The sequence below is a fragment of the Anolis carolinensis genome, chromosome 2, assembly GCF_035594765.1.
Source record: "Anolis carolinensis isolate JA03-04 chromosome 2, rAnoCar3.1.pri, whole genome shotgun sequence".
NCBI lineage: Eukaryota > Metazoa > Chordata > Lepidosauria > Squamata > Dactyloidae > Anolis > Anolis carolinensis.
Window position 1 is genome coordinate 245,516,920 of NC_085842.1, and position 25,018 is coordinate 245,541,937.

At 39.9% G+C, this 25,018-nt stretch overlaps 2 protein-coding genes across 3 annotated transcripts in view; one reads left to right on the plus strand and one right to left on the minus strand.

Moving 5' to 3' along the window:
• aldh1a1 (aldehyde dehydrogenase 1 family member A1) overlaps positions 1–12,316 on the minus strand; it is an 87,495-nt gene extending 75,179 nt beyond the window's left edge. Inside the window, exon 1 of the mRNA XM_008103286.3 lies at positions 12,186–12,316. The gene's annotated coding sequence lies outside the window, so the exon portion shown is untranslated. The remainder of the gene's footprint in view (positions 1–12,185) is intronic.
• Positions 4,647–23,843, plus strand: LOC100566148 (cytochrome P450 1A4). 2 transcript variants are annotated; one of them, XM_008103289.3, is made up of 7 exons: positions 4,647–4,781; positions 17,685–18,511; positions 18,911–19,034; positions 19,243–19,332; positions 19,414–19,534; positions 21,043–21,129; positions 22,595–23,843. In XM_008103289.3, the coding sequence occupies exons 1-7, from the start codon at positions 4,736–4,738 to the stop codon at positions 22,875–22,877; spliced, it is 1,578 nt and encodes a 525-aa protein (XP_008101496.1). In that variant the 5' UTR covers positions 4,647–4,735; the 3' UTR covers positions 22,878–23,843. The 2 variants fall into 2 exon arrangements, with proteins under 2 accessions (XP_008101496.1, XP_003216525.1); XM_003216477.4 differs by lacking the exon at positions 4,647–4,781 and adding an exon at positions 11,984–12,141.
• The last annotated feature ends 1,175 nt before the right edge of the window (positions 23,844–25,018 follow it).

Below are 25,018 nucleotides of genomic sequence, written 5' to 3' on the forward strand. Positions count from 1 at the left end.
TAACTGCAATGTACAACATTGCTGTATGGGCAACTTTGATTTTGCCAGCAGCAGCAGAATATTACAGCAGTGACTTATTGTTGCTGCAGGAGTAGTGCAACTTCCACATGTGTCCCTTTCTGGATGCCAGCCAATGTTTCCTAGGTGAGGTGTACCCAGGTTTTAGAAATTAATATTCATAACAAAGAAAAGCCATGGTGTTAAGTCTACAGGCCCGCATCCTGCTTAACATGTTTGCTTAAGGTGGTGTTTAAGTAGCTTCTAAGAAACAGCTGATGCAAGTAGAGTTTACTCGTCTTCTTGGCCACAAAAGGACAAAGAACAAAGGCAGTAAAAGAAGTACAGTAAATTTTCCTTTTTAAAAATCTATATCACTTTTCTTTCTCTGAATTATGTTATTATATCATCTTTCCTTGATGAAGAAGCCAGCTGATTTCAAAAGCTAGTATAACATGTTCTATGTTTTTTTATTGGCCAAATAAAGGTGTTATGACAATGTATTATTGTTGTTGTTGTTGTTGTTTATTTATATCCTGTTTTTTCTCCTAATACGGAGACTCAAAGTGGCTCACAACTAAAAGCATTTCAATGCAACTTTAAATATATAAATATAAAAACAGTATTAAACAACATTAATATTAAAACAATCCAGGTTAAAACCATTTTTAATTTTGTTGTATTTTGTTATATGGGCAGTGGACAACAGTGGGTTTTTTTCCTTCAGAATACCAGAATTCTATGTATGTCTTTATCAGTAGCAACTCCAAGGAATAAAATGGGATTTATCCATGCATCAAGGTATATGGCATTCTATTCTAAATCTCATGGTCTTTTGTAACCCACATTCTTTATTAGTCTTAAGCAGACTTGGGTACCTAACATGTTTTGAGAAACAGCAATCCACATATATAGATTCACGATCTGACAGTGCTCATGTCAGTCCCATGAAAAAAAATCTTTTAAAAAGGTAGTTAAAGGCTGTTGTCTTACGCTTTTATTATTTGTTTCCTCTTGATTATGCAGGCTGTGAATGCCTTATTAATTTAAATTATACCTCTATGCCATTTTTGAAAAGCTAAATGTATGACCTAGATTACAGTGGGATCAGGTCCAATTTCGCCAAGTCCACTGTCCAGATGGACATCACTGCCATCACCCTTTTTCTTGTGCTGATCAGGAGTGGTGGCAATGGGAGGGCAGGGACCAGCAGGGCACATTTGGACCCAGACCGTCTGGACAATAGCCTTGGATTATACTTATAACAAGGCCAGATTACCCAGTATAGATGCACTTTCCATTGCCGGCCATAAAAGTTTATTGTAAGTGAGCCCTAAATTTTCCATCTTTAAAAACTCCTCGTATCAACACTGTGGAGGGCGAAAAAATACTCTCATATTCCTGCTATTTTAAAATCAGTAGCACAAAGTATGCAAGGATATTCTGAAAATTCTTCTTTTTCAAATAAAGCAAACACAGCAGTTTGTTAAAATGTTTCAACAATTGTTTTGTGTTGTTTTGACTGTACATGTCCCATTTGGATGCAAGTTTTTACTGGCTTCAACTTGGTCTGGAAAAAGGCTTTTGTACAAGGTCTGGTGGACGAATGGCATAAGCACTTTGCACTGTTTTAAACTTTGTATATTGTATATTATAACTATTTTTACTGTTTTAATGTTTTATTTTATTGTATTATGGTGTATCGGCATTAATTGCCAGTTTGTAAGCCGCCCTCAGTCCCCTCGGGTGAGAAGGGCGGGGTAGAAATGATGGAAATAAATAAATAAATAAATTTTAATTTGCAAAATAAATTGTATATTTTTAAGAAATAAAAATATGCATTAAAATTTGTTTTCTAGAAGTAAAATATTTGTTTCATTTCATCCAAACTATTTTATGCTCCTAAAATTGGGGGGGGGGGGCAATGTTCTCTTTCTCTTTCAATGCAATATTCAACAGCAATATTGCTTCAATGAGGCAAGGTATAGTTATTTTAAGTATGATTACATTCAGTGAAAGAAATTTAAGTAGTGCTGAGGAGAAAGAGGCTAAGTAGATTCACCACCTCCATTGCCCCGCATGCTGCTATGCTATGGCAATGCTTCCCCCATCAGACAGGAGAAGCATTGCCCAAACAAGGCAGAAGCGTGCTGGCTGCATTGGAGCCATACAACACGGGAAGGCTCCTGTGTTGGGGGGAAGCATCTAAGGAGGTCTCCACCGGAGGTCGTATAATGTCGTGTGATGGCTGGTGTGGGGCTCCGTCCCTAAAGTAGACTCTAAGCATCCTAGGACGTTTGTTTTAGTATGATGAGGTCCTCAGTTATATTCTACTTACTGAGTTATTAGCTTGATTTTGCCTTTTTATATGAAGGACACAACTTTACTATATGACTTTATATAATGGCAGTTCATCATCCATGGATTTTGGTATCCATGGGGGGCCCTAGGACCAAACCCAAATGTATACAAACATGGGTATTTTTCTTCCTTCTTCTTTCTCCAACAGCCCAGTCTACTCCAGTGGATCCCAAAGCATGATATATTTATTTTCCATTACCTTTAATGTGCTGGGACATTTTTTAAAAGGCCAAATAGGAGGAAATATTAACCGTACCTTCTGTCCTGTTCAACACAAATCGACAAGGCTTTGGAAATGCCAGTTTCCTTACGATAGTATCTACTGTGTAATGAGAAAGGGCCCAAGATGTCAGTGGTGAGAACATAATGGGCCCTATTTTATTGCACAGTTATAGTGATGTGATTTCACTTTAATTCCATGTGTGGAATACTAGGATTTGCAGTTTGCAGGTGAATGTTTAGATGTTTCAGCCATAGAGCTCTACAAGCGCCCTGTTCTAGAGGATGCAGCCAGGGCAGTAAAAGTGGAATCATCATAACATCGTTTTATAGTGTGAAAGTGATCTTTCTTTCTCACAATGTTTTTGCCACAGTTTACAGAACTTGCAGGATTTTGGCGATTCCCTACAATGGTTTAATGATCTTGCAGTTCAATTATGTTCCAAGACTGATAAACACTGAATATCCCACCTTGCTAGTCATGCAAAGTATTTGATTAAAATATTTATATACTGTTAACTACTATATATGGAACTGAGGTACTTTTCTATCTATGCCTTATTGTATTGTAACACATTCTTCAATCTGAGAAGATACCGGGAAAATCCTATGAATGGAACTCAAAAAACAAACACATCTAAATTTTGTTTCTTGAAAAAATCATTAACTCCTGAGCACTACTTTATCATTCAAGAATTTTAGTACTTAGCAGAACAGAATAAATATGAAACTTAAGATATAGTAGCTCATCTGGAAAACAACAGAAACTGAGGTCTGAAACCGAAACCTTTGAAATAAGGATTGGTGCAGAGTTGAAAGTATCCTAGAAGATACTGTTAAATCACTCACTATCTATTTAACTTTCAGTCATACATAAGTGGGCAGTTCTTAAAAAATATAACGAAGGGCTAAAGCTTTAGTGGCACATTTTTTAAAAAAGAATCAAGCTAATATCGTGCCACTCCCCAGAAATTTTTTTAAAGGGGGGGCACACTGAATGCAATCTTTCAGAAATACAGAGAACCTTTCTTTATTTTTTTCAAAGCGTTGCCACCAAGCTGGAAAAAAATGAAACTTCTTTTATCAGTTTTCAGAACTGGTCATAGTATCTGTTTTGGAATAGGTAAAATTGCCTGTAATTGTGTCATGATTGCCAATGGCACAAAAACATCTCCCAGGCCCCAAAAACCTATCAATACAGTAGAGTCTCACTTATCCAACACTCGCTTATCCAACGTTCTGGATTATCCAACACATTTTTGTAGTCAATGTTTTCAAAACATCATGATATTTTGGTGCTAAATTCGTAAATACAGTAATTACTACATAGCATTACTGCGTATTGAACTACTTTTTCTGTCAAATTTGTTGTATAACATGATGTTTTGGTGCTTAATTTGTAAAATCATAACCTAATTTGATGTTTAATAGGCTTTTCCTTAATCCCTCCTTATTATCCAACATATTCACTTATCCAACGTTCTGCTGGCCCATTTATGTTGGATAAGTGAGACTCTACTGTATATATTTCTAGTCCCTATTCTTTGCTTTTACAAGCAAACAATACTCCTGGTCTAAGTATAAAGGCACTTGGGACAAGACTATGGAAAGTGGGAGAATAAGGGCCTTTGTACAGCATCTTTGCCTAGAAATGAACCACTCTTCAATTGTCTACTTTTGGTGCTTTGCTCTTGTATGGTTTCCCTGTCCTGATTTCCAAGAAACTCAATTTCTATGCCATATGCAGCATATAGATGCCATTTCCAAAGGTTCAGGGCCATACCATACATTTGCAAATAGCAACCACAGGATTGGACAAATGATACAGCTTGGAAGACCTACCTTGGGAATAAAACCACAAGAATACCCAAGCTAGCATGACCAATGGCTATAATGGCTGGAGGTTTCAAAGCCCATTAGCCAAAAATAATATTTCTTCTTCTACAAATTTTGTTTTTTCCCCATGTTGGTGATGCATTTCTGTAGAGGGTAGCAGTAATGGTAATAGTAGTTGTGTGCTGGGGTGAAGAGTCCAATTTTATTTATAGTTCCATTTTACACCTTGTCAGATAACTCTAACACCTTAGCAGAGTGCTGGAAAGCGTCTCCATGCAGAAATCCAGCCAGGATCCAAGCAGCCCTTTGAATAGTGTTGGAGATGATGACAGACACCAAACACAGTTGTTCTTTTCAAATGCAGGAAGGTAAGTTGCAGAAGATATTTACAGCTATACAGAATGTACAATTTCTCCTATCTTTCTCCACACTAACTCTCATGAAACCACCACCACCACCACCACCATCATCATCATCATTTCATCATCATTGAGCACATGGAAGTCACTTGCTTACACTCCCACGTTGCATCAGCCACTTGCCTGGTCATTTTGACACAGCACTTTTCCATGTGGCTAGACCTGAATGATTCAACATTTTACCATTTTAATATGCCAGATTTTTAAAATTAATCTTGATACACCTCATTACTGATTTTTGATATGCATGAATTCTGCATCACAGAATTCATGGATATGACATGAATGCAATCACTTATATCTTGAAAATAATAATAATAATAATAATAATAATAATAATAATAATAATAATAATAAACACCCCCAAAACAAAGCAATTTTATCAAGCCATGTATATAATGGAACTTTGTCCTGCAATCAAAATTCAGCAGATACCAAGTGCCCACCATAATTGCTGTGCTGAATCCCGGTTTATTGTGCCTTTACCTGCATTCATCATGAGTCAGTTATTTTTCCTTATCATAGTGTATACGACAGAGTTTGCTCAGAGGGTGATGGCACTTGGCCACAATTTGATTGACCAAAGTATTAATAGGTAAGCCACACTATCAGAAAGTATTTCAGGGTGCATTTACAGTGTAGAATGAATGCAGTTTGACACCACTTTAACTACCATTTTTCAATGCTAAGGAACAATGAGAGCTGTAGTTTCACAAGGTCTTTAGCCTTCTCTGCCAAAGAGTGCTGGTCCTCACCAAAGTACAACTCTCGTGATTCCATAGCACTGAGCCAAGTGGTGGCAAAATGCAGGAATTCTGCAGTGCAGAGGCACCTTGAGACCCCTTCTACAATATACCTTGTTGTAATCTTTTTGTAAACTTTCTTTACAAATTGCTGGTTTGCAAGTTTATATTTATGATGTGTATTATTTGTAGACCCAACTGCCTGATGAAGACTCCTGTGAGTCGAAACCGGTTGCAGGTTTGAGTCAAGTTATATGGAAACTGGAGTCTACTCATATATAATAAAGAACAGGACATTTACTCACATGAAAAACTTGTCCTTATACTTCAAGAGAAGAACCGCTGATTTCTACTTATATATGATTGGGACAGTCCTGTTTTTTTTTTTGGGGGGGGGGGTTGGATATACATTGAGTTTGTTTGATTTTTTTTTTGGATATACATTGAGTTTGTTTGTTTATTTTCATATCACCACAAGCAGTGGATTTTGGTCTTCATAGTTTAGGGGAACCCCTTCTACACTGCCATATAATCCAGGTTATCAAAGCAAATAATCTACATTATCTGCTTTGAACTGGATTATATGAGTCTACACCCATATAATCCAGCTCAAATAAAATAATCTGGAATTTATTTGGCAGTGTAGAAGGGGTCTCGGAAATCGCTGCAACCCTTCAAAATAGATCAGAATGTTCCCATTGGCCTTTGAACTGAAATTAAGTTTTCAAAATGTGAGTCATTGGAGAAAGTAAGATAAAATCACAAATATCAGTTACATAAAATATGAGAAAAATGGAACAGAGAGAACCACATATGAATCCAAGTAAAATAAATCAGTGTGTTTGGGGAACAAGTGAAGAAATTAGAACAAACTTAAAAATGAGAAAACAAACAAAATCAATTGCACCTCCTGGTGGCAACTCCCAAAACTACCAGTGTTTTGCCTAAAAAACCATATACCCTTATTTTGCAATTTTGAAAAGAAAAGAAAAATACTTTTTTTAAGAATTTGAAATGAAATACAGTATACATATTTGTCAATTTATATTTAAAATTAGAATTTTAAATGTTGTTGGATAATATTAGTACTTACTTATGCTTGTCATAGGAGTGACTAAAATCTGCAGACAGTATAAGATATCTGTCCTGCTATTAAAAGAGGAGAGCCAGTAGGGTGTAGGGCAGGGGTCCCCAAACTTTTTAAACAGGGGGCCAGTTCACGGTCCCTCAGATTGTTGGAGGGCTGGACTATAGCTTTTTTTAAAAAAAACTATGAACAAATTCCAATGCACACAGCACATACCTTATTTTGAAGTAAAAAAACAAACAAAAGGGGAATATATACAGCTTCAATGTTGTTAATAATAATAATAATAATAATAATCATCATCATCATCATCATCATGAGGGAAGGGATGGAGGAAAGAGAGAGGAAGGAAAGAGAAAAGGGAAGGAAGGAAAGAAGGAAGGAGGGAGGAAGAAAGAAGGAAGGAAGGAGGGGAGGGAGGATGGAAAGGAGAAAGGAAAGAATTGGATGGTGAGAGAGAGGAGGGCCTAAGAAAAGAGCCCAAGGGAGCACATCCAGCCTCCGTGCCTAGGTTTGCCCATACCTGATTTACACTGTGGAATTAATGCAGTTGGACATCAAGTTTAATCATGAGAGTTATAGTTTGGCAACAGGGCCGGCCCCACTATTGAGGCACCTGACGCCGCCGCCTCGGGCGCAGGCCCGGGGGGGCACCGTCAGGCTGGGCGGGAGGCGGGGCACCGCCCTGACGGTGCCCCGCCTCCCGCCCAGTGCGCCCTGGCCCGTCTGGCCTTTTCTAGCTGGCCAGAATGCAGCGGAGGTCCCTGCAGGCCGCAATCGCGGCCTACAGGGACCTCCGCTGCAGTCTGGCCTGCTAGGAAAGGCCAGACGGGCGAGCGGGAGTAGCGGAGGCGGAGCCAGCTCTGACGCCGCTCCCCCCCCGCCCAGCGTGCCTTGGCCCCGCCTCCCATGCAGCGTGGGAGGCGGGGCCAGGGCACGCTGGGCGGGGGGGCGGCGCCAGAGCTGGCCCCGCTTTCACGCTACTCCCGCTCGCCCGTCTGGCCTTTCCTAGCAGGCCAGAAAGCAGCGGAGGTCCCTCCAGGCCGCAATCGCGGCCTGGAGGGACCTCCGCTGCTTTCTGGCCTGCTAGGAAAGGCCAGACGGGCAAGCGGGAGTAGCGTGGGAGGCGGGGCCAACTCTGGCCCCGCCCCCCCGCCCAGCGTGCCCTGGCCCCGCCTCCCACGCTGCGTGGGAGGCGGGGCCAGGGCACGCTGGCGGGGGGGCGGGGCCAACTGTGGCCCCGCCCCCTCACTAATCGCCCTGGCCCCGCCTCCCACGCAGCGTGGGAGGCGGGGCCAGGGCACGCTGGGCGGGGCCAGGGCGCGGGAGGCGGGGCCGGTGGCGGGGGCGCTTTTCAGCACCCCCCGCTTCCCATTAAAAAATATCTCCGGCCGGCCCTGTTTGGCAAGGAACCAGCACTCTTTGGCAGAGAAAGCTGAAGAAGAACTTGTAAAACTACAGCTTCCATGATTTCATAGCATCGTGCTTTGGCAGCTAAAGTGATGTCAAACTGTATCCATTCTACAGTGTAGATGCAGCCTGACTGAGAAAACAAAGTTGGTAATAAACTTGTAAACTCGGGTGCATCGACACTGTAGAAGGAATGCAGTTTGACAACACTTTAACTACTATGGCTCAGTGCTATGAAATCATAGGAGTTGTAGTTTGTTGATGACTAGCATTCTTTGTCAGAGAAGGCTAAAGACATTGTAAAAGTGTATGATTCCATAGCATTGGGCCTTCTTGCATTTTCTTTCTTTCTTTCTTTCTTTCTTTCTTTCTTTCTTTCTTTCTTTCTCTTTCTTTTGTGGCAGCTTGATTATAAGAAGCAGGAAGAGTTTTTTCCACTACTTTGGGACTTTATAAATACAGCTGGCCTTCTGTATCCAGAGATTCTGCATCCATGGATTCAATGGGCCACTATATAATCGCAAAAGCAAACCTTGATTTTATATAAAGAATATCATTTTACTACACCATTGGATATAATGAGACAAGCATTTGTGGATTTTGATATCCCTGCGGATCCTGGTATCAAACCCCAGTGGATACCAAGGGTTTACTGTCTGTGCAGAAAGCCAGCCACAAACGCAGCTGTATTGTTCTATCCCCATCCTTCCTTAGGTCCATACTTTGGCTGCTATGTGTGGTTGCACAGTGTAAGAAAATCCTTACAGGAAATAGTGAACAGATTCTAGTACAACAACAAGCAACAGCACCACTCAAATCCTGGCAACGTGCATTGGTTTGCGGTAGGATAAACAGAAACTCTGGGATTTGTTTTCTTTGATCCAAACCTAGCCACTTTCATTTCCTTGCTTTGTTTCTCTCTCCCAGAAAACTGCAGTGGGAAGTTTACTAAATCACGGATTCCCACTCCCCTCCTCTTTGATTTCACAGAATCATAGGGTTGGACCCCAAGAGTCATTCAGTCCAACCCCATTCTGCCATGCAGGAACACACAATCAAAGCCCCCCAGACAGATGACCATCTTGCCTCTGCTTAGAAACCTCTAGAAAAAGAGACCCCACCTCACTCTGAGGCAGCATATTTCACTGGCAAAAAACTCTTACTGTCAGGAAGTTCTTCCTAATGTTTTGGTTGAATATTTTTTCCCCCTGCAGTTTGATTTGTTGAGCAACAAATTGGAATCGGAGAAGGGAAAGTGCCTACATTCAGCAAGGAAACATATTGAAACACAGAATAATACATATATGGTTTGCTTGGAGCCCCCAGTGGCGCAGCGGATTAAACTGCTGAGCTGCTGAACTTGCTGACCAAAAGCTTAGTGTTCGAGTGGGGTGAGCTCCTGCTGTTAGCCCCAGCTTCTGCCAACCTAGCAGTTCAAAAACATGCAAATGTGAGTAGATCAATATGTACTGCTCTGTCGGGAAGGTAACGGCACTCCATGCAGTCATGCCGGCCACGTGATCACCAGCTCTTCGGCTTAAAAATGGAGATAAGCACCAACTCCCAGAGTGGGATACAACTAGACTCAACATCAGGGGAAACCTTTACCTAGTGCCTTGCACTTCCATGCTGGAGTGATCAAACAATATTTGCCAACCTGAAGCTTGTCAAGGCAGGTTTGCCACTATTTTCTTCCTCATTGTGCTTTCTATGTATACAAGATGCCATTTAAAATGCTATCAAAATAAAATAAGGGCTTCTATCTGCCTAACATTACTAAAAAAGCCACATTCTTTCTATTGTGAACCCATTTGTCCACATGAGCCTTCCTATCTTGCACCCATAGTCTCTAAACTGTGGGTAAATCTACCCTATATAATTGAGCAGTTGGCACCACTTTAAGTACCATGGCGCAACGCTATGGAATCCTGGGAGTTGTAGTTAGTGAGAAACCAACACCCTTCAGCAAAGAAGGCTTGTAAACCTACAACTCCCATGAGTCCTTAGCATCGAGCCATGGCAGTTAAAGTGGTGTCAAAGTGCAATGTACATGCACCCTATATCAGCCTATATAATCACTTCAAAGATAATGCCATTATAATAATAAAACTTTGTTTCTAGACCGCTCTCTTTTTCAGAAGGGACTCCGGGCAGTTTACACACAGAAAAAAGGCAAACATTCAATGCCCAAAATAATGCAAACACATCATGGCTTTTCTTTGGGTTATATCTATTCAATAGAGCTCTCTTTTAACAATTAGTGGATATGTGCCTTCAAGTTGGTTTTGACTTATGGCCACCCTAAGTGTCCCTTTCATAGGCAGTGTCATTCATGGCTGATTGAGTATTCCAATAACCTAGCTAGCCCAACAACACTCAAGACACTGACACCACACTGACTCTATCCTCCAAAGACTGTCAAACTGGGATTGCTAGGATTCCTTATCATTCTCAAGGAAATCACACAAAAACAGTTTCCTTTCTTCCCTCTCATTGTAAACGCAATCAAATTTGGCTTCTTTTACGTTACGAACTCACTTAACACAGCTCTTCCTGGGGACATCTACACTGTAGATTTATATAATAATAATAATAATAATAATAATAATAATAATAATAATAATACTGTAATAATAAACTTTATTTCTAGACCACCCTCTCTCCTGGAAGGGACTCAGAGCAGTTTACGCACAGACAAAAGACAATCATTCAATGCCCAAAATAATACAAACACATTTAAAAAATCAAAGTAATACACAAGGATAACGGTAAATTTGTAGCAAAAGAATTAAAACAGTATAAAATAATCCAATAGGCATGATAACACTAACAACATGATTTAACATTAAAACATAGACCCTGTAAGACAATGAAACACATTAGAAATGACTATCATAGGTGTTCGTTTAAAATATGTCATAGCTGCCATGAGGTGAAAATACGCTAGCCTGCAATCTGATGGAGTTAATTTAAAGTGTCCTAGTCCTGAGTAGATCAATAGCTACCGCTCCGGCGGGAAGGTAACAGTGCTCCATGCAGTCATGCAGTCATGCCGGCCACATGACCTTGGAGGTGTCTACGGACAACACCGGCTCTTCTGCTTAGAAATGGAGATGAGCACCAACCCCCAGAGTCAGACATGACTGGACTGAATGTCGGGGAAAACCTTTACCTTTACCTTTTAGTTCTCCTCCAGGAGCTCCCAGTGGCAAGTGGGTTCAACCACTGAGCTGCAGAACTTGGTGACCAAAAGGTTGGTGGTTTGAATCTGGGGAGTGGGGTGAGCTCCTGCTGTTAGCCCCAGCTTCAGTCAATTTAGAACTTTGAAAACATGCAAATGTGAGTAAATCAATAGGCACCGCTTTGGCGGGAAGGTAACGGTGCTCCACGCAGTCATGCCAGCCACATTACCTTAAAGGTGTCTATGGACAAGCTGGCTCTTTGGCTTAGAAATGGAGATGAGCACCAACCCCCAGAGTCCGACACGACTAGACTTAATGTCAGGGGAAAACCTCTACCTTTACCTTTTTACAGTTTAGATCAGGTATGGGCAGACTTTGGCCCTCCAGGTGTTTTGGACTTCAACTCCCATAAGTGGGAGTTGAAGTCCAAAACACCTGGAGGGCCGAAGTTTGCCCATACCTGGTTAAGATGCAGCCCGTCTCCCCTTCTTGATTGACCCCAACCTTAATGGAAGGGTCCACATCTAAAGTGTAGTGCAGTTTAACCTGCCATGATTCAGGCTGGAGCTACACTGCCATATAATGAAGCCTGAATGGCATTGTAAGGTCAACTATATAATGCGGTGGGCGGGATTTGAATCTGAAAAGGGCATCAATCATAGTTTCCTGGCAGTTCTGCCTTAACTCCTTGAATCACCTACTGTGGACAGGGAGGGGGCACTCTTTGCATGCTTAGAAACCCTCCCGCAGTTTCCAAGGCATCGCAGCCCAGGCTTCCAGCTCAGCCTCTTTGTTTTGGCGCCTCCGGTGGGGAGGGCCAGGGCGAGAGCGCCGCCTTTGCAGTGCAGAGAAGCGGGCGAATTGCGCGGCGGGCGAAAGGAAAGCAGGTGAGCGGTGCAAAGGGAAAGACTGGAAAAAGGCACATGCTTACGGCGGAGGTGTCCGTGCCAAGCGACTGGTCTGCGGGGCAGGATGGGATGCTCCGAGGGGAGAAGGAGGCAAGACTGTGGGCGCCCTCTCTGCCAGCCCAGTTTGCCTCGGGTCCCGGGCAGGATTTATTTTCCTTCTACATGGAATAAAAAAAAAAAACCTCCTTGTTTACTCCAAGGAAAGTTTCCGAGTTCAGAATTGGGGCGGAAGGAGAGGGAGGCGCTGGGTCAGATGGTTGTTATTGCTTTACTGGGAGTCACCATCTCAAGGGGCTGCATCTGCATCTGGAAGTAAGGCAGCTGGACAAGTTGGACAACACTTGAACTCAGTGCGGTGGACTCTGGGAGTTCTAGTTTTATAAGGACTTTAGCCTTCCAGGCCAAAGAGCCATAGGATTGCATAGCATTGCATCGTTAAAGTGTTCTCTAACTGGTAACTGCATTAATTCTATAGTAATACAGTAATATACAATTAATATTAATATCACCGGAGCCCCCGGTGGTGCAGTGTGTTAAATTGCTGAGCTGCTGAACCTGCGGACTGAAAGGTCGCAAGTTCGAACCCGGAGAGCGGAGTGAGCACCCGCAGTTAGCCCCAGCTTCTGCCAACCGAGCAGTTCGAAAACATGCAAATGTGAGTAGATCAATAGGTACCGCCCTGGCAGGAAGGTAACAGCACTCCATGCAGTCATGCCGGTCACATGCCCTTGGAGATGTCTACGGACAACGCTGGCTCTTAGGCTTAGAAATGGAGATGAGCACCAACCCCCAGAGTCGGACATGACTGGACGAAATGTCAGGGAAAACTAATATAGTAATACAGTGTTCCCTCACTACTTTGCAGTTCACTTTTTGCGGATTCGCTGTTTCGCGGTTTTTCAATAAACTCTAAAAGAGTATTATAAATAATTAAAAAATTACAATTTACAGCTAAGTAAGGGAGGAAAGAGAAGCTGAAGGGAGAGAAAAGGAGCCCAAGTGGCAACGGGAGGAGAAGGAGGCAATTTATCAACACATTATTAGTTGATAAACTTAAAATAGTGTATAACTACTAAAATAATATATAAATATTAAAATGAATATAGTGCCCCTACTTTGCGGATTTTCACTTATTGCAGGTGGTCTTGGAACCTAACCCCAGCGATAAGTGAGGGAACACTGTAGTAATTTTTAATGATTAGTCCTTAGGCCATATCACAATAGCAGACCAAACAACAAGGCTTGCTAGGACTCGATTACGCTTTATGATGTAGTAAGTTAAAATAAGACGCTTATAACAATATAGTAAATAAATATGATAAAACTGAATACATCATATTTCTATAGCAGGCCTGGGCAAACTTTGGCCCTGCAAGTGTTTTGGATGGCAACTCCCACAATTCCTAACAGTTGGTAGGCTGTTAGGAACTGCGGGAGTTGAAGTCCAAAACACCTGCAGGGCTGAAATTTGCCCATGCCTGTTCTATAGGGTAAAGGCTTACCCCTGTCATTAAGTCTAGTCATATCTGACTCTGGGGGGTGGTGCTCATCTCCATTTCTAAGCCGAAGAGCTGGCGTTGTCAATAGACACCTCCAAGATCATGTGGCCGGCATGACTGCATAGAGTGCCGTTACCTTCCCGCCTGAGAGGTACCTATCGATCTATTCACATTTACATGTTTTTGAACTGCTAGGTTGGCAGAAGCTGGGGCTAACAGCAGGAGCTCACTCCACTCCCCAGATTCAAACTGCCATCCTTTCATCAGCAAGTTCAGCAGCTCAGCGGTTTAACCCACTGCACCATCGGGGGCTCCTCATTTAATTCTATAGTAATGTGGAAATAATAATTATAGTAATAATAATTTTATTGATTAGCCCTTAGGCCGCATCACAATACCAAACCAAACGACAAGGCTTGATAGGACTTGATTACGTTCTATGTAGTAAGTTAAAATAAGACACTTATAACAATACGGTAAATAAATATGATAAAAATGAATGCATACATCATATTTCTATAGTAATATAGTAATAATAATTATTTATTGATGGACTTTGTGGGATGATGTTGTGATAGATAAGATGAGATTAAACTCGGTACACTTTCTTTGAAAAAGGAACACTTATCCAGTAATCTTTGTACATGTCGAATGCAGAGTATTTAGTATGAAAGAGCAAACAACGGGCCCCATCTACACTAACCATATAATGCAGTTTCATACAGAAGTGCATTATATGACTCTACACTGCCATGCAGTGCAGTAGTTCAAAGCAGTAAACTGCATTATATGGCAGTGTTAATGGGCCCTGGAATGAATTGTTTACTTAATTCCAATTCCTGGAAATTCCCGTGAATCAGAAAGTAAAATCTTAGTGTGTGTGTGTTTTAAAGGACCCCCTCCGCAATTTTTTAGATTCCATGTTCTAACAGACAGTTGTGTGAAACAGTGGCAAATAAGGGGAAATATTTTCTGGATTTCCTAAGTTGAAAGGAAAATACTTCATACTAAATTCTTCTTTAACTGAACTTTGCTCCTGATCTGAACTTTGCAGGCTTCTAGGAAAACACAGTCAGTGGCAAACAGTCACTCATGCATTGATTTTTTTTTTTACTTTAATGTTCTCATCTGTAGCTCCCAAAAGGAACTTTTCCAAAGTCTGGAAAAGGCGCAACAGTTGCTCTATCTAGAATCGCCGTCATCTTGGGAAGGACATTGGGTGGGGAAAACATTTTCTCTGAAAACAAGGAACATGACTTTTACTCTTTAAGGAACATTAGCATCTAATCTTTAGATAGCAATATATGATAAAACTCCTTCCACTCATTCTTATATGGACATTGGTAATGAAAATCAGAAGTTTAGATGTTTTAATAGAATATATACATTGTCTTTATTTGTACTTGTTTTTGATCTTTCAAACCATCTCTGCTGCCAATTCTGGGAAAAGTCGGAAAGTAAAGCCAAAACTATAAATAAATTATGACCAATGCAGCAAGTATCATTATGAAAAATGGCAAAATATGTTACTAGGGTATATGTCTCTTCCATGCACAATAGCTCTAGGAATAAAACAAGATATTGGAAAAGTTACTTTTTTATACTTGAGAATCCCCAGTCATCATGAGCATTTTGGCGAGGATTCTGGAAAGTATAATCCAAACAAATTACTTTTCGAAAACAGCTCTAGGCATGGTTTGAATCCAAGACCAGGGTTCAAATCCCTGCTCAGTCATGGATCGGAGAACCCATTGGATAGCTTCAAGTAAATCACAGTCTCTTAATCTTAGAGGAAGGCAAAACCTCTCTGAACAAATCTTGCCAAAGAAACATAATGATAGGTTCACTTTAGGTTACCATTATTCAGCAATGACTTAAAGCACACAAGCAAATACATTTTCCAAGTTCTGAGCTCAGTGCATCTCTTAAAAGTTGCAGCTGTTCCCGGCCCTTCAGGGGAGGGCTTTTGTGTTGCTAGAGAACTGGAACAGGTTCAGTTAAAGGCATGTTTATACTTTTAAATGTCTTGCACAAAGCATTATCTAGAGTTCCTGTTCTTGAAAATAGCTTCAAATTCACTGCACAAATTTTCACCGCTCAGTCCAGGGGAGGGAAGCCAAAACGTGTGCCAGGAATCCTTCATCTAGAGGCAGAGAGGTTTGCAGTAAACAATCCCAGCTCTACAAACAGGGGGGCTAGAGCTCTCTTCCAAGCAGACTTCTTGCATATACTGTTTATGACAATAACACTGTGTCGTAGTTCAAGACAAGCTCCACAATACAGACATTTATCAGGAGGAAACAAAATAGTTACACAACCTGTTTTCATGGAGATTTGCTTTGGGATGTATTTGTCCCTTACTATGGCCCCTTCTATACTGCCATATAATCCAGATTATCGAATAAAATTATCCAAATTATCTGCCTTGAACTGGATTATATGAGTCTACACTGCTATATAGTCCAGTTCAAAGCAGATAATCTGGATTTTATATGGCAGTGTAGATGGGGCCTATGTTTTCCAGATGTTCAATTGTTTGCTCTATTTGTATAATAGCCAGCTTCTGTTTTGCCCGCATGTTTTGCCTTTTCCCTTGATAAGGATAGTACTGCAGTAACTAGTTTTGCAGAGATAAATCTTTTAATCAGACGTCAAATTTCCAGGAAGACTTGCTCAGCAAATACTAGGGTTCCACAGCTGTCAATGAAAGTTGGCCATCACTACTTTGAAATTGAAACACCATCAAATGGATCCATGACACAGCCTGTGCTGACAAAAGGTTTTTTCAATATTTTAGCTGTTTTAATATATTTTTAGGTGCCTAATTGAAAAAAAAACACAGACAATAAAAGTGTCATATTACACAAGTTCCTTCACATAGTTGTCATTTTTAAAATCATTTCAGGTATTACTCAGTTTCAGTGCAACTTCATTTAGTGCTTTTGAATGGCTCATTGTCTTTAATGTCAATTAATTAAAGTGTTTTGGAAGTCTGTTAGAATATTTTAATCCTTATCATCCTGCTTACTCTTTACTCCCACCAAAATATAGCCACATATTACACAATAAAAAAATCAAATCAAGTTGTGGGAAATAACAGTATGTAGTGAAGCAAATCTGCGGTCATTCTTGGATTTAGAATGCCAATGTCAGATAAACCAGCATAGCTTTTTTAAAAAAGTTTTTTGACCCTCAATTTTGCAACCAAGTATAATTGGTATGCAAAATGTGCTGAAAGAATTGTCATCTGTGGTTGTGCTTCAAAACTGGAAGGTAGTCTTGAGTTCTGCCCTAGGGCCAACAATCTATATAAATCACATTTGTATCAGTGATTTAGATGGGATAGACTGACTCCTTATCAAATGTGCAGTTGGGTAGCTAATAATAGAAATATATAAACAAAAATTTAAAAATGGGCTTGATTTATCTGAAACCGGGCTAAAATTAATACATTTTGACAGAGAAAAATGCAAATTTCTACATGTAGGCCACAAAACCCAAATGCACAGATAAATGATGGTGGATTTTGAGTTCAGCAGTACTAGATGTAAAACAGAACCTTTGGATGATTGTTAATGATAATACGAACATGAGCCAGAAGTGTGATGGTACAGCAAAGAAGACCAATAACATCCTAGCCTGCATCAATAGAATAATAGCTTCCAAATTGAGGGAAGTAATAGTCCTCCTATATTCTGTGCTGGTCAAGCTGTGCTAAGTTCTGGGCATCTCATTTTAACAAGGATTTAGAGCTTGTCTACACTGTCCAGAGTCACTCTTGGTCATCCACATGACATCCAGGGACTTCTGACCCATAATGTGTGATAAAACTAATTAATCCGATTTTACTCTGCATTAGAAGTTCAGAGTCTCCCCAAAACTTCTGAGCAACCCTGGACAGCTGGACCAGTTCTCATTTGGTATCCTCGCCATTTCTGCTCTCCTCGGGTTGTATGGTTGCCTTTGATAATGTCAAGATGTTGAAATAAATAATTTCATTTTCTCTTTGACTTTCTCTTGCAGATCCTTTTCTGAAAATGTTTTTTTCCACTGAAGTTTCTTTTTCGGAGGTCACCATTACCCTTTTTGTGGTGGCAGCTATATTTATTTCTATTCACATGTTAATGAAGACCAAGCGGCCCCATCCACCAGGACCTTGGTCATTACCAATTCTGGGGAATCTTCTCCAGGTTGAGGAGCATCCATACATTTCCTTTCAACGCATGAGAAAGAAATATGGAGACGTGTTTCAGATAAAGCTCGGAATGGTCCCTGTTGTGGTGGTTAATGGTCTGGATGCAGTGAAACAGGTGTTGTTGAGAGATGGAGAGAGTTTTGCCGGTCGACCTGATATGCACACTTTTTCATTTTTCGCCGATGGAGATAGCATGTCATTTTCAGTCAACTACGGGGAAAGTTGGAAGCTTCAGAAGAAAATCGCTGGAAGAGCTTTAAAATTGCTTTCCAAATCTGAAGCCAAGTCTTCAACGTGCTCTTGCCTCCTTGAAGAGCATGTGTGTGATGAAGCTTCAGAACTGGTGAAAATATTGCTGGAGCTCTCAAAGAATGGTGGCTTTGACCCTGCAGCTGTGACTACCTGTACGGCAGCTAATGTTGTTTGTGCCCTTTGCTTTGGCAAGAGGTACAATCATAATGATGAAGAATTTCTGGGTGTGATTAAGTTAAATGATGATTTTGTCAAAGCTTCAAGTGCCTTCAATCCTGCTGATTTTATACCCTGCCTACGTTACCTTCCACTGCCAGCTGCAAAAGTTGCTCGTACATTTTATAGAAAATTAAATGACTTTGTTTCAGCATGTGTAGAATACCATTGTACCACATACGATAAGGTAAGTTTTGACAGCACAACCTATTCAGATGATAGGGTATCCATACTACCACTGGGAGCTTACAAATTCAATAGATATGTAGAAGAACAATGAATAGATTATTTGTTCAGGGAAATTCATTTTTTTCAGATCTGGATTTTGGTCTTTGGAAAGTGGCTTACATGTGCTCAGACTGTTTACTTGTATATTTGGCCCTCAATATTTGCATGGTTGACTTTTGTGAATTTGATGAAAATACAGTATAATCTCTAGAAGTTGACCATAGAACCATACCAGCATAGCGACTGGTGAAAATGAAGTTTGCAAATAGAAGTAATGGTTACTAGGCACATATTCATATAAATGAAAAGCGCATCAGGTTTGTGGTTTTATTTATTTAGTGTTTTTTTCTTCCTTTAGAACTATGTCAGAGACATCACTGATGCTCTGATTAATGTTGGCAATGAGAAAAAAGAGGATGGCAAAACTGCTGCTTTGTCGGATAAGAAAATAATAAGTACTGTCAATGACATTTTTGGAGCAGGTGTGTATTAAACATTTTTATCACTTTTTTAATACATGCCTTAAATAACCATTTCAGTAGATGCTTAAATTAAAATTGACTTGCAGAACTTTAGTAGAGATGGCTGCAGATCTGACTCAAAATTGGTGACAATAAAAACAAGTGGAATAGATTCCAGAAATACTTTGGTATGATAAACTAAATTTAATGCTCTGTTTATTTTTGGCAGGTTTCAGTACCGTATCAGCATGTTTGCTATGGATATATCTGTACTTGATAAGCAAACCGGAAATTCAAACTAAAATTCAGGAAGAAATTGGTAACACAATTTTTTTTAAAGAAAGCATTGACACTGTGATTAGTGAAAGACATTGCTTTAAATGTTTCTGTTTCTTTGCAGATGAAAAGATTGGACTAAGACCACCAAGGTTTGATGATCGAAAATATCTGCATTATACAGAAGCTTTCATCAATGAAATCTTCAGGCACTGTTCCTTCTTGCCATTCACCATTCCTCATTGGTAAGAAGCTAAGGAGTGGTTTTGATTTCATTGTTATCATGTTCTGCTAATACTACACTTCTGTCAGAAGTAATTCATTTCAGCAGGATTCTTTAATATCCATGGTTTCCTGTTTACACTTCAGGTCCAGGAAGATAGCCTCCACTGATATGTGACTCATACTGATTTCTCAGGACTCTTCCAAACAGTACCTATAATTTGGGAGGGAACAGCTTAAAAAGAGGGGTGGCCAGATGATGTTTGTGCTAAATGTGTGCTCAATTGCAGCAACGGAGGGAAACCCTGATTCAAAATGGTCCTCCTTTATCACATGTAGCACTACAGTCATGTAAAGTTTGGGATTTTTCCACTTTACCCCCTGTGAAGACTTGCCCATGCCAATTTTAAAAACCTGAAACTGCTGATCAGCTGTTCGGGCTCTCGTGGAGACACAGCTGATTTCCAACTGGTTTCAAGAGAGAAGAAGCAGAGAGCCATTAGAGGTCTCTGAAAGTGTTTCTTTTAAACTTTATAATATTAAATAAGGAATTGGGGAAAGAGGGAAATCCAGCAGCATTTTTTTTTAAAAAAAAGAATTCCCGCCGTTATACGCTGATGCATATATGCACACATAGGAATATCTCCATATTTTCTCCACATAGGTTGTTTTTACATTGTTTTTACATTGAATTTTTGCCTATTTATTGTAAGCCGCTTTGAGTCCCTTCGGGGAGAAAGGCGGGGTAAAAGTGATGTAAATAAGTAAATAAATATTTGTATTAGGATATTTGCATGTGTGCATATAAGCATCGGCACATAATTGAGTGATTTTTTTTAAAAAAAATTCCGACTGATGTCCCTTGTCCACCTTCCATTTTATCCCGAGACACAGAAGTACTGTGAGGACGGCAGGGAAGAAAGCCCGGGACCAGCAGGTCTGTGTGGGGTTTGTTTATCCCGCATATTTATCCCGCATTTTGGTGCTGTCTGAAAGTGCCCTTAGAGTAATGGTGGGAAATGGATTCTTCATTACAATCTTATTTATTTTTTGTACAAATGTTACCGTGGCTGTTTTAGCAGGAAGTGAATCTTAAATCAGATTAGTGATGAAATCTTTCTGACAGTTTTAAGCCCCTTCTGCACTGTCTTTATATCCCAGGATCTGATCCCAGGTTATCTGCTTTGAACTGGATTATATGAGGCTCCACTGCCATATAATCTGCAATAAGCAGATAATTTGGGATCTGATCCTGGGATATAAGGACAGTATAGAAAAGGCCTTAGGCCCTTTTACACTGCCACGTAAAAACCAGATTATTTGCTTTGAACCGGATTATATGGCAGTGTAGATTCATAATCCAGCTCAAAGCAGATAATGTAGATTGTATGTGGCAGCGTAGATGGGGCCTCATACTGGTCAAGGATATTTTGAATGTATTACTTTGGCAATATGACGCTGTTGTTCAGACTTAAAGGTACCATGATGAATTAACATGATGTTGCTTTTTTCTTTTAAAAATATTTCCTAGTACCACGAGAGATGCTGTTCTCAATGGGTACTATATTCCTCAAAGCACTTGCATCTTTATTAATATGTATCAAGTCAATCATGATGAGTAAGTATTAAAACAGCTCTTATTTAAAGAATTAAGAAGGGCACTGTAGTGATAGTCAAGATTCAGATTCTCCCCTTTATATTGTTACATAGTTTTATTATTTAGTAGTGACAATAATGTTGAGCTAAAGCATTTTACGCAGCTGTTTTTGGCACTTTTATGTGGAGGGAGGGAGGGAGAAAACCCTCCCTGATAATAAAAGGCAGAAATGTCTGTGGGAGGAGGATGATGTTTTCAGCTATGGTCTCTTTGCTTCTATCCTTTCAAAACATAGTTAAGCTGTTACCCCGTGACATGTTTGGTGGCCTAATCTTTGCTTTATTGTTTGTTACCAAGTTGATAATAAATAATATAATAATTTTATTCTTATACCCTGCCACCATCTCCCCAAACGGACTCGGGGTGGCTTATATATGGCACAGAATGCCCATAAGACATAAAAACAAAACAATTACAACTGAAACACAATAAAATAAAACCTAGTAAAATATGACAATCCTGACAAAAACACAAATAAAACATAAGAAGATAAAACAGCAGCATTGAAACCCCATCAAAAAATGCTCAGCAACAACCAATAACCAGAAATACTAAAATGGGCGCGAATAGGCTATAAAAAGGGCTGAGCATGGGATAGTGCATTGTATCTCATTTCATACTCCTCTCTGTATGGACAAAAAAAAAGAATCTTGCTTTTTCATTGTGTAAATTTGGCAAGTTATCTAATGCTCAGAATTGAAATAAAATATTTTAAATGGACTGTTCCCACCAACTGTGTATAGCTTGAACTCACTTAGAGCCCTTCTACACTGCCATATTATACAAAATATCAAGGCAGATAATCCACAGTATCTGCTTTGAACTGGATTATCTGAATCTACACTGCCAGATAATCCAGTTCAAAAGATAATCTGGTTTTAATATCGCTGTGTAGAAGGGGCCTTAGTACTCCCAATTAGTGTAGACTCATTAAATGAATGGGATGTAGACATGTATTGACTCAACATGCAATAAATGAATCAGTATATGGTACTTTAGTTAGAATTAAATCATCAAGTTTATTGTTTCCAGCATGACTAATATTTTTCAGAGGCCTCTAAAATCAAAGTTTGGAATAATAGTGGCATGCTTTCACGTTGCTTCCTACTTAACGGCAGCCATAAAGTGAACATATGATGGAATTTTCTTGGCAAGATTTTTAAAGGAGTTTTTTCTTTGCCTTTCTCTGAGTATGAAAGAATGTGACTTGTCCAAGTCACACAATGGTTTCCATGGTCAATTTGAATTGTAGTCCACTGCTCAAACCACTATATTGCATTAGCTCTCTTGGAATACTTATTTGTTTGAACTGTAATTCCCAGAATCTCTCAGCCATTATGACCACAGGGTTCTAAACGTTTTGAGAATTGCAGTAAATGATGTTTCCAAGTTCCATGTAAATTGTGTTTTCTTCCCTTTATAACAGAGATGTGTGGGAGGATCCATACTCATTTAAACCCGAGAGATTTCTGAATGAAAGTGGAGAACTCAATAAGAGCTTGGTGGAGAAGGTTTTGATCTTTGGAATGGGGATACGAAAATGTCTGGGAGAGGAACTTGCTCGCAATGAGGTTTTTGTTATCATCACCACCATCTTGCAGCAGCTGAGACTGGAAAAACCTCCTGAAGATAAACTAGACCTGACTCCAATGTATGGCCTCACCATGTCACCGAAGCCATATCGACTTCAAGCAGCACTGCGCACTTAACATGAAGTAACATTTGAAACAGGGGGCAGCTTTCCTTTACAAACCATATAGTGTGCAGCAAATGTTAAGTAACCCTTGATCGTTGTGTCAAAATAGCTATGTGAAGAGGGGGAATTCAAATTGATATGGGAAATTATGGTTTTTGACAGTCAATAATATACATGTAGTTTTGCTTCTAAGGACAGAGTAACTGTAAAAAAGAGGATATGAACAGAAAAAAAATTGAATCATGTAAATATATGTGTCTGAGGTTGAAAAATGATTCAGAGAGAAATGCATCTGTTAAGCAGGAACAGAGAGACAGAATTAATTCTGTAGCATATAAGACTGAGGAGAGGATTTGCAGCTCAACTGAAGATATTGGTATGAGGTTGTGTTAGGCAGTGGGCTTGGCCTTTTCATGCTTGTTTCCTACATTACAATTAAGTAAGGCTGAATCCACATAGACTAGATAATGCATATTTATCTTGATGTTCGCCTGTTGGAATACACAGCATACATGTGAAAACACAAATTTTTAAGACAATTGTTTTTTTAAAAAAAGAACTCAAATTCTGTTTGTGGTTGGAATCAGGATGGGGAGGAATGGTTGATGAGTGGTCATCTAAGTCAGGTAATCACTTAGGCTACCTGATAGCTCCTGCTATAGCATGGTAGCATCCTTGTTTTTAAATGTATTTCCACATTTTTAGTATCATTTCAACTTCTTTATTTCCTGCTTGGTTAATATGCTCTCACATGTTTTATTTGTCCCTGAAATATTGCCCATATCATTTTAAAACGCATGAAGAAATAACAGTTCTACCAAGTACTGATTATGTATTTCAGGGTATTCTGCTTGTTCTTTTATTGGAAGTCTTGCCATATCACATGAAAACCTTTGTGTTTTGCCATAATCTGTGCCATTTTTTATGCCAAGAGCAGTTTGTATCATTTTGGAAATAAATGAGTCTAATACTTTGGTAACTAGTTTTGTTTATTTCATTGTGCAAAAAGACAGTTAATTCCATGTGCTGGTATAGACATAATGGAATTTTGGGGAAACAACTGCAAACTTATGAATAAATCAGGAAAGACTGTAGATGGCATTTCCAGGTATCCAATAGGTATTTGGATCTTGGTTGTCAGGACATGATTCAAAGCTTGGAAGAACAAGCATTTGACTCCTGCCCCTGCCAACATACCTGAGCAAGGTCAGCGTTAACAAACAAACCTGGAGGAGGAGAGCAGTCCTGTGAGGAAGCGATAATCAGGAGAAATCGTTCACAGGAGTTGGAGAAGGCTGGGGAGGGGTTTGGAAGGGGAGGAGGGAAGAGTACTTTAAAAGGGTCTGAAGGTAATAAGAAAATTAGTAGTGTTATTTTCTTTCTTGTGTGTGTAGGAGCAATAAAGCTGGCTACGTCCACCTTGGAGTGTGAGTACTGCTTAATTGCTAGAAACTACCAGCAGAAGCTGACATTGGTGGTATTAGCCTGTTCTTAGTTTGCTTCCATTTAGAGCAACAGCACCAGTTATGTTCTGATTTGTAATCTGGTTCTGGTTGTTATGCCCTCAAGGAAACAATTTTACACTGCAGGATAAATTTCTGGTAATCACGTGGGAGACCAGACCCATTTTCTTTGGGTGCATTTCAGCTGTAGAATTAATTCAGTTTGATACCACTTTAAATTGCTATATCAGAAGGCTATGGATGTTGTAGTTGCATAATAGCTCTAGCCTTCTCTGGCAAAGAGTGCTGGTGCTTCACCAAACTCCAAATTCCAGGTTTCCATAGCATTATCAATGGCAGTTAAAGTGTTGTCAAACTTCATTGATTCTATAGTGTAGGGCCAATGCTAAAGAAGTGAACCATGTTAAGTAAAATCCTGTTTGAGCATACCTCTAGCATAATTTCTCTTCATGCCTGTAAAGGCAGTCCCTGAGTTGCAAACATCTGACTTACCAGCTACTCATAGTTCAGACCAGGGTGGGACAACAGGAAGTGAAATTCGCTTCTGAAAGAGTTATCATGGGGAAAAGGTGCCTACACTGAAGCTTTATCGTCGATCCTTGTTTCCACAACAATCCAATTTTTTTTCAAAATCCAGAAAGTGGGGTGAAATTTTCTAAATGGGCACAGACAGCAAAACAAACACCACAGG

Excerpts from the sequence above, each read along its gene's own strand:
- LOC100566148 (XM_008103289.3), top strand. The coding sequence starts at position 4,736 with ATGATGACAGACACCAAACACAGTTGTTCTTTTCAAATGCAGGAAG. Across the intron at positions 19,333-19,413 it reads TAAAATTCAGGAAGAAATTG|ATGAAAAGATTGGACTAAGA; the intron begins GTAACACAATTT and ends GTTTCTTTGCAG. Across the intron at positions 19,535-21,042 it reads CCATTCACCATTCCTCATTG|TACCACGAGAGATGCTGTTC; the intron begins GTAAGAAGCTAA and ends AATATTTCCTAG.